The sequence below is a fragment of the Trichosurus vulpecula genome, chromosome 4 (genome assembly GCF_011100635.1).
Source record: "Trichosurus vulpecula isolate mTriVul1 chromosome 4, mTriVul1.pri, whole genome shotgun sequence".
Classification (NCBI taxonomy): Eukaryota; Metazoa; Chordata; class Mammalia; order Diprotodontia; family Phalangeridae; genus Trichosurus; species Trichosurus vulpecula.
In genome coordinates, this window is record NC_050576.1 from 291476724 (window position 1) to 291491471 (window position 14748).

The window sequence follows — 14748 nt, forward strand, 5'->3', positions numbered from 1 at the left end:
ATTTAACAAGAAGATTGTGTGCACTTTAAAACAGATTTTGCTTCGGCCTATTTTATATGATAAAAGTATGAGAAAATAAAAGCAACTCAGACATTGCAGTGCATGAGGAATCTTTCCCAATATATTCTATGATAACTGATGCCTTAGAATATATATGCTCAAAATGAAATCTAGACCTGTTTCTAATTTATTGATACTTTAAAGCCTAAATGTAGAGGGATTGTAAAATCCTGTACACACATATATTATATACCTTTATATACAATATACGCCTTTAAGAAATGCATCATGTGTTAATTATATATACATATACATACAAACAAATATGTGTGTATACATACACACTTATTAAAGACATGAGTGGTTTTGATTTGGGGAGGTAGTACAGGAGGAGATAGAAGGCCAGGATGTATGCCTGGATGGGATATGCTGCTGAAGCATGGTGAGAGCAGGAGTAGTCAACATTCCCCTGGGTACCTAACCAGGAATGCTAGTGGAAGTTGGAGAAGTAGCCCCTGAGGGGATGATGACACTGTCAAGGTTTAAGCTGATATCATTTTGGGACCTTCACATTTGCAGGGACCCATTGTAGGGATTCTTAATCATTAAACTCTCATTTTTGGATACATTAGATAAAATTTAGCTTTTGTTTCTCTTTTGTTTGGGGATGTAACTGGACCATCTTTTTTTTTTTTTTTTTTTTTTGGGCTGTGCTTCCTTACAAGTCAGACCAGATTTTATGTGATATCTTTTGCTTGTTTGTATGCTTAAATGCTAGTATTTATTGTGTTCCTGTACCATTATGAGCATTTAGGCAAGAAGCTGTATAGATATTTGCATCTTTAAAATGCCAGTGCCTAGCAATTCCCCTTGAGCGCTGTATAATAGCTCATACCATAATGATGTATTGCTTTGTTAAAATATGAGCTTATGTCCATCTTATGGAGGCAGTGTGGATTAGTGTAAAGCATTCACTGGGCTAGGAGTTAGGAAACCTGAATTCTTAATCTGGAGTCTGCCACTAACTAACTTTTCAATTTCTTTATCTATACAATGAAAGTGTTGGATTAGGTAATCATCTAGGCCCCTTCCAGATCTAATATTTTAGGATTTTAAGTAATTCTTTCTGAGAAGTAAAATGTACTTAGAGGAAGACAATATGAATGATGAAGAGCATCCAGTTTTTGCCAAGTCAGGATCAGTTGGAGAAACTGGGGATTTTTTTTAAGAGATATTAGGAAAGACTTGAAGGGGTATGTAACAACTCCCTTTAATTATATGAAGGGTTATCACATGGATGGATTGTTCTTCTTGTCATAGAGAGTAGAACTAGGACAAACAGATAGAAATTGCAAAGAGGCAAATTTAAGCTTGATATCATATAAATCTTTCTAACAATGAGGGCTGTCTGAAAGTGAAATAGGCTGGCTCTCTCAGTAGTTAATTAATAGGTTCTATTTCATTTGAAAACGTTAAAGGCTAGATTTGTTGGTTGTGTGGTAGAGGCAATTCTTGTTTAAGTATGGTCTAGAAAAATTTGTACATTATATGGAATGGGAGAGTTTCTTCCAAAGGTTAAAATATGTTGGTTCATAGGTTCTAAGTTATGAATATTTTCATCGTCATTTTGTGTTTAGTGCAGATAGTTATTATAATAGAATATTTTGAGTTTTAGATGTTGGTCCAAGTGATTAAAATTAGTTTTAAAAGGGAATAGTATACTGATAAATGTAGGAATAAAACAATTCTATATATACATGCACACATATGGGTATTTTAAAGTATTTAATTCATGCCTTTGTTGAAATTATGTGATTACAGGTTATGTCCCAAGTAAAGGCCTAGATTCAGAGATAGAACATTTTTCCTTTGTAACTTATACAAGTTTGTTTAACTACAAAAGTCTTGATATATGCTTTCATGCATTTATTAATTCATTTACTCAGATATTTCTTGAATACCTGCTATGTGTGTGATATCTAGTTGCTTTGAAACTTTATCTGAAGTTTTAGGCCTCAGTCTTACAGAAAGAACAATACTTTCTGTCCATATTGCCACCCTTGTGAGCTATTTAAAGTCTTGCTAACATAGAAAAACTGAGGATGAGGGGGAGTTAGAAAAGGGGAAGGAGCTCCATTCTATTCTTTTAAATCAGAAATGTATATTTCTGTATCTAGAAAAGTTATGAGCTAGTGAAAAAACTTGATGTCTAAGTATGTAAATATTTAATTATTCATTTTCATATTTTATTTCCAGGTTTCCTACAATTACCCATAGGAGTCGCCATGACCCCAGCTTTGAGAGAGGCTGGAATGAAGGGACATGGTATCCACTTGTCATCTTCTCTGTCTAGAACCATGGAGTCTGACACAGTGCTTTGTATGGAAAATCCAGAAACTGTTGAAGAAAAACTAAAGGGAGACTCCATCACACAGATTAATTGCTCAATGCTGGGGTTTCCAACTCCTGAACCTGGCCTTAATACTAACTTTGTGAATTTAAAGCACTTTGGCTCTCCTCAGCCTTCAAAACATTATCAGACAGTCTTTCTAATGAGTTCTAATTCTTCATTAAACATGTATAGTGAAAATTATAAACAGAAGAAATTAGGGGACCCTAATTGCAATAAGCTAAAAAATGCGCTGAGAAATGGCACCAGCATTAGGTTCAGTAGAATTCGTCCTCCTAATTCTGAAGACTTCATCAAAAAGGAACCTTTATCAGAGACCACAAGCCAATGTATGGCTGATTTGCCAAGTGTTTTGGATTCCAATATAACCAAAGTCAGCAGTGTAGAAAACGTAGAGCTTCCAAACTGTAAATGGTACCAAAAGAATGGTCTTTTGGATAAAACTTCTGATGCTGAGAGTAAAAAGAGTTTTTTGCAGTGTGCTCAAAAGAAGGGTTGGCCTGGGCCCACAGATGTACTTATTACCTCCCCTGCCACTGAGAAAGAAGAAGAAGTGAATACTCGTTTACTTCATTGTGTAAGCAAACAAAAAATTCTCCTTAGCCAGGCCAAAAGAACTCAGAAACATTTGCAGATGCTACTGGCAAAACATGTTGTTAAACACTGTGGTCAACAGATGAAATTCTCTATGAAGCATCAGTCCCAAAGAATGAGGATCTTTCATGAACCTGCCAGAATTCTAGACAATAGTTTCCACAGATGCACTGAAATTAAACCAGAATTTTGCTTATCTAATTCAGAGAATGATTTGTGGAAAGATACAAAAAATGGTTTTGCGAGGTGCACCGTTGCAGAAATTCAGAAGTTTGCACTATCGGCTGCAGGATTGTTATCTCGTATTGAAGAGGGTTTAGACTCTGATGCAACTGACAGCAGCTCAGATGAAGATTTGGATGAGAAGCCCATTAGAAACAGTGTCATGGTGTAAGTGTGAAATTGTTAGATTTTTGGATATTTAGCAATTGTTTGGTACCCAGCAATGATATACATTAACTTCAATAATTGAGATATTATAGCAAACTTTTTTCTAAATTAGATCAGCATTTTGTATCCTTTAGGTGGTTAAGGAAAAGTATGCCCTTGTGTTTACGTTGTCTACCCAGTAAAGTTTGGTACGTGTATATACTATTTGCCTTATGTTATTTAGCTTCTGGTGATACAAAACAACAATTTTTTTTGGCAGTAATGAAAACTCTATGTAAGTGGATTTTTCTACCCTTTTAGATATTAATTTGTGTTTTATGTTATGCCAAAGGTAATCCAATCTGACTATTTTATATCTCGACTAAGATGACTCGCCAGTACTCAGGCTAAATTATGGGCTTAGGTGATCCAGAATTTAGTTTACTTAGGGCTCTTCTTTCTGGTTTATGAAAATTAACATATCAGCATTTTAACTAAATTCTTTACATCATTCTCTTCCTCTTCTATCCCGACTTTCATTTTTTTTTAAACAAGATATAAGCATTTATTAAGTGTCTACTATGTGCCAGACACTGTACTAAGCAGAAAAAACAGTCCGTGCTCTCAAGAAGCTCATAGTGTAATGGGGGAGACAATACAAACAACTGCATACAAATGAGAGAAAGAGATAGATGTGTGTGTGTGTGTGTGTGTGTATACATATACATATATATAATGTGTATATAATATTTTTTCTCACTTGCGTGTAAAAACAGTTTTTAACATTCGTTTTTTTTAAATATCGGGTTCAAAATTCTCTCCCTCCCCTCACCACTTCTTGATACAATAAGCAATTTGGTTTAGGTTATACATGTATACTCATGCAAGACATATGTCTGTATTAGTCATGTTGTGAAAGAAAACAGACCAAAAAAAACCCAATCCACAAAACAATAAAGTGAAAAGTAGTTTCCATCTGCATTTAGACTCCATCAGTTCTTACTGTGGAGGTAGATTGCATTTTTCATCATGAGTCCTTTGGAACTGACTTGGATCATTGTATTGCTGAGAATAGCTAAGTCATTCACAGTTGATCATTGTATAGTAATTGCTTCTACTATGTACAGTGTTCTCCTGGTTCTGCTTACTTCATTCTGTATCCACTCATATAATTCTTTCCAAGTTTTTCTGACATCATCTTGCTCATCTTTTCTTATAGCACAATAGTATTCCATCAAAATCGTATACCACACCTTGTTCAGCTATTCCACAAGTGATGGACATCTCAGTTTCCAATTCTTTGCCACCACAAAAAGAGCTGCTATAAATATTTTTGTACAAATAGGTCTTTTTCCCTTTTTTAAAAAAAACATTCTTTTTTTTTCAGTCAACAAGCATTTATTAAGCACCTGTTGTGTGTCAGACACTCTGCTAAGCACTGGGAATACAAAGAAAGGCATAAAAACAGTCCTTGCTCTCAAGGAGTTCACAGTCTAATTGGGGAGACAACATACAAACAACTACGTACAAACGAAATACAGATCTAGAATAAATTGGAGATAGACTCAGAAGGAAGGCATTCACATTAAGGGGGACTGGGAAAAGCTTCTTTTATTTCTTTAATTTAATTTATTTAATATATTTAGTTTTCAGCATTGATTTTCACAGCAGTTTGAATTACAAATTTTCTCCCCATTTCTACCCTCCACCCACTCCAAGATGGCATATATTCTGGTTGCCCTGTTCCCCAGTCAGCCCTCCCTTCTGTCACCCCACTCCCCTCCCATCCCCTTCTCCCTTCCTTTCTTGTAGGTCAAGATAAATTTCTACGCCCTATTGCCTGTGTATCTTATTTTCTAGTTGCATGCAAAAACTTTTTTTGTTGTTGTTTTTGAACATCTGTTTTTAAAACTTTTAGTTCCAAATTCACTCCCCTCTTCCCTTCCCACCCACCCTCCCTAAGAAGGCAAGCAATTCAACATAGGCCACATGCATATCATTATGTATAACTCTTCCACAATACTTATGTTGTGAAAGACTAACTATATTTTGCTCCTTCCTAACCTATCCCCCTTTATCCAATTTTCTCCCTTGACCCTGTGCCTTTTTGAAAGTGTTTGTTTTTGATTACCTCCTCCCCCATCTGCCCTCCCTTCTGTCATCCCCCATTTTTTATCTTCTTCCTCCTTCTTTCCTGTGGGGTAAGATACCCAATTGAGTGTGTATGGTATTCCCTCCTCAGGTCAAATCTGATGAGAGCAAGATTCACTCATTCCTCCTCACCTGCCTTCTCTTCCTACAGAACTGCTTTTTCTTGCCACTTTTATGCAAGATAATTTACCCCATTCTATCTCTCCCTTTCTCCCTCTCTCAATATATTCCTCTCTCATCCCTTAATTTGATTTTATTTCTTTTAGATATCATCCTTTCATCTTCAGCTCACCCTTTGCCCTCTCTCCCTCTCTCTCTCTCTCTCTCTCTCTCTCTCTCTCTCTCTTTCTCTCTCTCTCTCTCTCTCTCTCTCTCTCTCTCTCTCTCTCTCTCTCTCTCTCTATATATATATATATATATATATATACACACACACACATACACCCACATATATACATACATACACACACACACACATATATATATGTGTATATATATATATGTGTGTGTGTGTGTATATATATAAATATATATGTGTGTGTGTATATATATGCATATTGCCTTCAGCTACCCTAATACTGAAGTCTCATGAATCATACACATCATCTTTCCATGTAGGAATGTAAACAAAACAGTTCAGCTTCAGTAAGTCCCTTGCGATTTCTTTTTCTTCATTACCTTTTCATGCTTCTCTTGATTCTTGTGTTTGAAAGTCAAATTTTCTATTCAGCTCTGGTCTTTTCAATGAGACAGCTTGAAAGTCCTCTATTTTATTGAAAGTCCATATTTTGCCTTGGAGCATGATATTCAGTTTTGCTGGGTAGGTGATTCTTGGTTTTAATCCCAGCTCCATTGACCTCCGGAATATCATATTCCAAGCCCTTCGATCCCTTGATGTAGAAGCTGCTAGATCTTGGGTTATTCTGATTGTGTTTCCACAATACTCAAATTGTTTCTTTCTGGCTGCTTGAAGCATTTTCTCCTTGATCTGCAAGCTCTGGAGTTTGACGACAATACTCCTAGGAGATTTCTTTTTGGGATCTATTTGAGGAGGCGATCGGTGGATTCTTTCAATTTCTATTTTACCCTGTGGCTCTAGAATATCAGGGCAGTTCTCCTTGATAATTTCTTGAAAGATGATATCTAAGCTCTTTTTTTGATCATGGCTTTCAGGTAGTCCAATAATTTTTAAATTATCTCTCCTGGATCTATTTCCTATGGTTTTTCCAGTGGTTTTTCCAATGAGATATTTCACATTGTCTTCCACTTTTTCATTCCTTTAGTTCTGTTTTATAATATCTTGATTTCTCATAAAGTTACTAGCTTCCACTTGCTCCAGTCTCATTTTTAAGGTAGTATTTTCTTGAGTGATCTTTTGGATCTCCTTTTCCATTTGGCTGATTCTGCCTTTCAAGGCTTTCTTGTCCTCATTGGCTTTTTGGAGCTCTTTTGCCATTTGAGTTAGTCTATTTTTTAAGGTGTTGTTTTCTTCAGTATATTTTTCAGTATTTTTGGGGTCTCCTTTAGCAAGTTATTGACTTGTTTTTCATGGTTTTCTTGTATCTCTCTCATTTCTCTTCCCAATTTTTCCTCTACTTCTCTAACTTGCTTTTCCAAATCCTTTTTGAGCTCTTCCATGGCCTGAGACCAGTTCATGTTTTTCTTGGAGGCTTTTGTTGTAGGCTCTTTGATTTTGTTGACTTCTTCTGGCTGTATGTTTTCTTCTTCTTTGTCACCAAAGAAAGATTCCAAAGTCTGAGACTGAATCTGGGTACGTTTTTGCTGCCTGGCCATGTTCCCAGCCAACTTACTTGACCCTTGAATTTTTCAGCGGGTTATGACTGCTTGTAGAGTAAAGAATACTATGTTCACATTAGTCCTATTGTAAAGAAGAATTAGAACCAAAGAGAAAAACCACAAGAAAGAAAAAAAAAACAATAAAAAAGAGAAAATAAAATAGTATGCTTCAATCTGCATTCAGACTCCATAATCCTTTCATTGGATGTGGATAGTATTTTCCATCATGAGTCTTTTAGAATTGTATTAGATCCTTGCATTGCTGAGAAGAGCTAAGTATATCAAATTTGATCATTGCACAACGTTGCTGTTACTGTGTACAATGTTTCCTTGTTCTGCTGACTTCACTTTACATCAGTTCATGTAAATCTTTTCAGGTTTTTCTGAAGTCTGCCTGCTCATTATTTCTTGTGGAACAACAGTATTCCATTACATTCATATATGACATCTTTTTCCCTTTTTAAATTTTTTTCTTTAGGATACAGACCTAGTAATGGTATTCCTGAGTATGTACAGTTTTATAGCCCTTTGAGTATTGTTCCAAATTGCTTTCTAAAATGGTTAGATCAGTTCAGAACTCCACCAACAGTACATTAGTGTCTCAGTTTTCCCACATTCCCTCCAACATTTATCATTTTCCTTTTCTGTCATATCGACCGATCTGATAGATATGAGGTGGTAGCTCAGAGTTGTTCAGTTTGCATTTCTTTAATCAATAGTGATATGGGCATTTTTTCATATGACTGTAGATAGCTTTGATTTCTTCATCTGAAAATTGTCTATTCATATTCTTTGACCATTTATCAATTTACGAATGACTTGTATTTTTATAATTCTAACTTAGTTTTTTTATATATTTGAGAAATAAGGCCTTTATCAGAAGCATTTGCTGTTAAATTTTTTTTCCCTAGCTTTCTGATTTACTTCAAATCTTGGCTAAATTGATTTTGTTTGTAAAAGGTCATAAATTGTATAAATGAAAATTATCCATTTTACATCTTGTAATGCCTCTGTCTCTTGTTTGGTCATAAATTCTTCCCTTGTCCATAAATCTGACAGTTAAGCCATTCTGTGTTCCCCTAATTTGCCCATGGTATCACCCTTTATGTCTATATACTGTACCCATTTTTATCTTATCTTGGTATACTGTGTGATATGTTGATCTGTATCTAGTTTTTGCCAAACTGTTTTCCAATTTTCCCAGAGGTTTTTGTCCAATAGTGAGTTCATGTCCCAAAAGCTCGAATCTTTCAGTTTATCAAACGCTAGGTTACTGTGGTCATTTACTACTATATACTGTGTACCTAATCTATTTCACTGATCTACCACTCTATTTCTTAGGCAGTACCAGATTATTTTGATGATTACTGCTTTATAATACAATTTGAGATCTGGTAAGGTTAGGCCACCTTCTTTCACATTTTTCCCATTCATTTGTTCTTCTAGATGAATTTTATTATTTTTTTTGAGCTCTATAAAATTTTTTTTGGTAGTTTAATTGGGATGGCACTGAATAAGTAAATTTAGGTAGAATTGTTATTTTTATTATATTGGCTCAGCCTACCAATGAGTAATTAATATTTTTCCAGTTGTTTAAATCTTACTTTATTTGTGTGAAAAGTATTTTGTAATTGTGTTCACATAGTTCCTGGGTTTGTCTTGGCAGGTAGACTCCTAAGTATTTTATATTGTCTACAGTTATTTTAAATGGAATTTCTCTTTCTATCTCTTGTTGGTGGATTTTGTTGGTAATATATAGAAATGCTGACAATTTATGTGGGTTTATTATATGTCCTACAACTTTGCTAAAGTTGCTAATTATTTCAGCTAGTTTTTTAGTTGATTAGGATTCTCTAAGTATACTATCACAATTTTTGCAAAGAGTGATAGTTTTGTTTCCTTGTTGTTTATTCTAATTCTTTCAGTTTATTTTTCTTCTTTTATTGCTCTAGCAAGCATTTCTAGTACAACATTGAATAATAGTGGTGACAATGGGCATCCTTGCCTCACCCCAGTCTTACTGGGAATGCTTCTCATAATGCTTGCTGATAGTTTTAGAGAGAAGCTACTTAGCATTTTAAGGAAGCTCCATTTCTTCCTATACTTTCTAGTGCTTTTAGTAGGAATGGGTGTTGTATTTTGTCAAAAGCTTTTTCTACATCTATTGAGATAATCATATGATTTCTGTTGGTTTGTTATTGATATGGTAAATTTTGCTGATCGTTTTCCTAATATTGAACCAGCCCTGCATTCCTGTTATAAATCTCACTCGGTCATAGTGTATGATTCTTGTGATACATTGCTGTAATCTCCTTGCTAGTATTTTATTTAAATTTTTGCATTAATATTCATTAGATAAACTGGTTTATAATTTTTTCTTTGTTTTGAGTCTTCCCCGTTTAGTTATCAGCCCTATATTTATACCATAAAAGGAATTTTGTAGGATTCCTCTGTTTTGGCTCTTTCTGGTTAAGCTATCAGCACAATGTTTATATTATAAAATGAATTTTGTAGGGCTGCTTCTTTGCCTATTTTCCCAAGAAGTCTATATAGTATTAGAATTAATTGTTCTTTAAATGTTTGGTATAATTCACTTGAATCCATCTGGCCCTGGGTATTTTTTCTTACGAAGTTCATTGATGGCTTATTCAATTTCTTTTTTTAAGATTGTGCTATTTAAGTATTCTATTTCCTCTTCTGTTAATCTAGACAATTTATATTTTTTGTAGATATTCATTGATTGTGCTGAGATTGTCAGCTTTATTGGCATGTAATTGAGCAAAATAGCTCCAAATAATTGTTTTAATTTCCTCTTCATTGGTGGTGAATTCACTCTTTTCATTTTTGAATACTAGTAATTTGGTGTTCTTCTTTTGTTTAAAAATCAAATTAGCCAATGGTTTATCTATTTTATGGTTTTTTCCCCCATAAAACCAATTCCTAGTTTAATTTAATAGACCAATGGTTGTTTTTCAATTTTATTAATCTCTCCTTTGATTTTCAGGATTTCCAGTGTTTAATTGAGTATTTTTAATTTGTTCTTTCTCCAGTTTTTTTTAATTGCATGCCCAATTCATTGATCTGCTCTTTCTCCATTTTTAAAAAATTGAAACTGTATTTAATATATTTTTAAATTATATTTTGTCTTACTAAAGTAAGATTTTTCTTTTTCTTTTTTAATTTATTTTTTATTTTCAGTTTACAATACTCAGTTCCACAAGTTTTTGAGTTCCAAATTTTCTCCTCCTTCCTCTCTTTTCCCCTTCCCCCCCCCAAAATGGCATGTAATCCGATATAGGTTCTACATATACCTTCATATTAAACTTATTTTCACAATAGTCAAGTGGTAAAGAAGAATTATAACCAATGGAATGAGCCATGAGAAAGAGGAAACAAAACCAAAACAGAAAAAAAAGAGAGCAAATAGTTTGCCTCAGTCTGCATTCAGACTCTGTAGTTCTTTCTCTGGATGTGGATAGCCTTTTCCATCATGAATCTTTTGGAGCTGTCTTAGAACCTTGTTTTGCTGAGAAGAGCCAAGTCTATCAAAGTTAATCATCACAGATACCATGAGTTTGTAATCATGTATAATGTTCTCCTGGTTTTTTCCTCTATTTTTTGATGTAATCATTTAGAGATACAAGTTTTCCTAAGTACTGCTCTGGCTGCATCCCATAAATTTTGGTATGTTGTCTCATTGTTGTCATTCTCTTTAATGAAATTATTGATTGTTTCTATGATGTGTTCTTTGATCTATATATTCTTTTTTTAATATGTTATTTTCTTTTTAAAAATTTATTTATTTTATTCTGAATTTAAGAAATAAAACATGCATTTCCATAGCAAATGGAATAGAAAAACAGAGGATTGCACCTGAAATTGCAGGTCCATTATGTGTAACTTGCTATTCCTTTCAAATATACAACAAAGTTGTTATATAGCTTCCTTTTTTTCCCTCTCCCCAAACTTTGAGATGGCTACTATTAGAAACAAATCTGTGTGTGCGTGTGCGTGTGCGTGTGTGTGTGTGTATGTATGTATATATGTCAGCTCTTCTTTTGGATATAAACAGCATCTTCCTCATAGGATCTTTGTGGTTAATTTGGGTATTTATAACAGTCAGGATGACTTGTCATTAAAAGTTGTTCTTAAAACAATACTACTGTTACTGTATACAATGTTCTCTTGGTTCTGCTCATTTAGCCCTTCATGATTTTGTGGACAGCTCTCCATACTTTTCTAAAATCGTTGAGCTCATTGTGGCAGAGTAACATTACATCATGAACATATATCACAGTTTGTTAGCCATTCCCCAATTGATGGGCATCCCTGCAATTTCCAGGACAGCTGCTATATTTTAGAAATATAGGTTTTTTCCTTTTTCCCTAATCATCTTGGGAAACAGAACTAATAGTAGTATTGCTGGGTCAAAGTATATAAGCAGTTTAATAACTTGATTCATAATAATGATGGGGACCATGGATATGCCTGTATAGTGCGGAATTGCAAAGTATAAGAGACTCTCTGTATTGAAGGCAGAAGAAGTAAAACATTTATTCAGATACCACAGGATCAAATCCCAGAATCAATAATCCCAATTCGACATAGCAGTAATTGTATTACAAAACCAACAAGTGCACCTCAGTATAACAGCAAGGAGATTAAAACATAGTATCACAGCAAAGAGCCAAGCCATCCTGTAACCTTCCCTTCTGCTAGGGCCTTCCCATAAACACTTACTCATGAATCCTGTCTGCTTGCCTGCATCCTCTCCTTTTGAAGTTATGAAAGCCCTTGCAGTTCTCAGAGCCCTTCCAGTTCTCTCTTTGTCTCTCCATCTCTTCCAGTTCTCCATCCTCTCTCACAGTTCTCTCTTCTTTGTTTTCTTCTTCTCACAGCTCTCTGTCTCTGCAGCTATCTAGTCTCCGCTCTCTGCAGTTCTCCAGTTTGAGCTTAATGGCTACCCAAGGGTATATATACTCTGTGTAGGCCTGCAGTTTCGCACCTATTTAGCAAATGGGCCTTCCTACAAATGGGCCTTTCCTAAGCAAGCTTCCCTTAACTAGCTCCACCTGAGGCCTATTAAATGGGTGGGTGGGTAGAGGAAGATCTTTGATCACAATAGCACACTAATCAGCAATGATTTAGAGCATTTTTTCATATGACTATAAATTATTTTGATTTCTTCATTTGAAAACTGCCTGCTCATATCCTTTGACCATTTATCAATTGGGGGATGACTCATGTTCTTATAAATTTTATGAAGTTTTTCATACATTCGAGATATGAGACCTTTATTTGAGGAACTGTCTATAAAATTTCCCCTAGTTTTCTGCTTTCTTGGATACATTTGTTTTACTTATATAAAACCTTTTTAATTTAATGTAATCAGAATTATCCGTTTTACACATCATGATTCTCTCTGTCTCGTTTGTTCATAAATTGTTCACTTATCCATAAATCTGATAGGTAATATGTTCCATGTTCTTCAAATTTTCTTGTAACATCTCCCTTTATTTCTATAATGATAAGCAGGGTGGGACTTTTTTTTTCCTGTTTTCTCTTTTGGAATGCTAAGGCAATCAAGTGCCTTTAATGAGTCTTGACATTGTTTGAATAGGGCAGGTAAAGTGGGACCTTTTGTGTCTTTTGTTTTAGAGTGCTTCTTAGCACTGTGGCAGTTGGGTGTCTTTGAGGCTTGCATTTGTTTGAATCAAGAGTCCTTGATTGGAAACAATGTATATGATGTGGTGCTAGCAATTAAACATCTTTCCCACACCCTTTTGCTAAGTAGGTACTGAGCCCTCAGGTCCCTGAACAGGGTATATGTGCTCTGAGGTTGGCACTTTGCTTTTGGGGGCATACTCACTGGATAAGTGTTGGTGATTTGGCCAGATGAGACTCTGGGTAGCTGTTGGACCCCCCTCCCCCTTTGAAAACCCACATGTTGGTGCTTCTCTCTTTGGTAATTATGTATGTAATGTAGAGAGATAGAAGCCTATCTGTTGATTTGTGTTACTTTGCTCTGTTTATAATTTCTGCTTGTAATTTCTTTTTTTTTTTTTTTTGCTTGCTTCTAGGGCGGTACATCTTGTACCTTCTTTTATTTAATATATTTAGTTTTCAGCATTGATTTTCACAGGAGTTTGAATTACAAATTTTCTCCCCATTTCTACTCTCCCCCCCACTCCAAGATGGCATATATTCTGGTTGTGCTGTTCCCCAGTCAGCCCTCCCTTCTGTCACCCCATTCCCCTCCCATCCCCTTTTGCCTTTCTTCTAGGGCAAGATAAATTTCTACGCCTCATTGCCTGTGTATCTTATTTTCTAGTTGCATGCAAAATCTTTTTTTCTTGTTTTTGAACATCCGTTTTTAAAACTTCGAGTTCCAAATTCTCTCCCCTCTTCCCTTCCCACCCACCCTCCCTCCCTAAAAAGTCAAGCAATTCAACATAGGCCACATGCGTATCATTGTGTATAACCCTTCCACAATACTCATGTTGTGAAAGACTCACTATATTTTGCTCCTTCCTAACCTATCCCCCTTTATTGAATTTTCTCCCTTGACCCTGTCCCCTTTCGAAAGTGTTTGTTTTTGATTACCTCCACCCCCATCTGCCCTCCCTTCTATCATCCCCCCCTTTTTTATCTTCTTCTTCCTCCTTTTTTCCTGTGGGGTAAGTTACCCAATTGAGTATGTATGGTATTCCCTCCTCAGGTCAAATCTGATGAAAGCATGATTCACTCATTCCCCCTCACCTGACTTCTCTTCCCTTCCTACAGAACTGCTTTTTCTTGCCACTTTTATGGGAGATAATTTACCCCATTCTATCTTTCCCTTTCTCCCTCTCTCAATATATTCCTCTCTCATCCCTTAATTTGATTTTATTTCTTTTAGATATCTTCCCTTCATCTTCAACTCACCCTGTGCCCGCTCTCTCTCTCTCTCTCTATATATATGTATATACACATACATATATACGTACATACATACACACTCACATATATATATATATACATAAACATATATCTGTATATCTATATATATGCATATTCCCTTCAGCTACCCTAATACTGAGGTCTCATGAATCATACCCATCATCTTTCCATGTAGGAATGTAAACAAAACAGTTCAACTTTAGTAAGTCCCTTGCAATTTCTTTTTCTTGATTACCTTTTCATGCTTCTCCTGATTCTTGTGTTTGAAAGTCAAATTTTCTATTCAGCTTCGGTGTTTTCACTGAGAAAGCTTGAAAGTCCTCTATTTTATTGAAAGTCCATATTTTGCCTTGGAGCATGATACTCAGTTTTGCTGGGTAGGTGATTCTAGGTTTTAATCCTAGCTCCATTGACCTCCGGAATATCGTATTCCAAGCCCTTCGATCTCTTAATGTAGAAGCTGCCAGGTCTTGGGTTATTCTGATTGT

General features: G+C 35.3%; 1 protein-coding gene across 3 annotated transcripts in view; it reads left to right on the top strand.

The window, feature by feature from the left end:
• The first annotated feature begins 2261 nt into the window (after positions 1 to 2261).
• KANSL1L (KAT8 regulatory NSL complex subunit 1 like) overlaps positions 2262 to 14748 on the top strand; it is a 159459-nt gene continuing 146972 nt past the window's right edge. For 2 of the 3 annotated variants that reach the window (XM_036753199.1, XM_036753198.1), the window contains exon 1: positions 2262 to 3394. In XM_036753199.1, the coding sequence (XP_036609094.1) occupies positions 2286 to 3394 (1109 nt within the window). In that variant the 5' untranslated portion in view covers positions 2262 to 2285. The remainder of the gene's footprint in view (positions 3395 to 14748) is intronic. The other variant, XM_036753197.1, reaches the window with a different exon arrangement.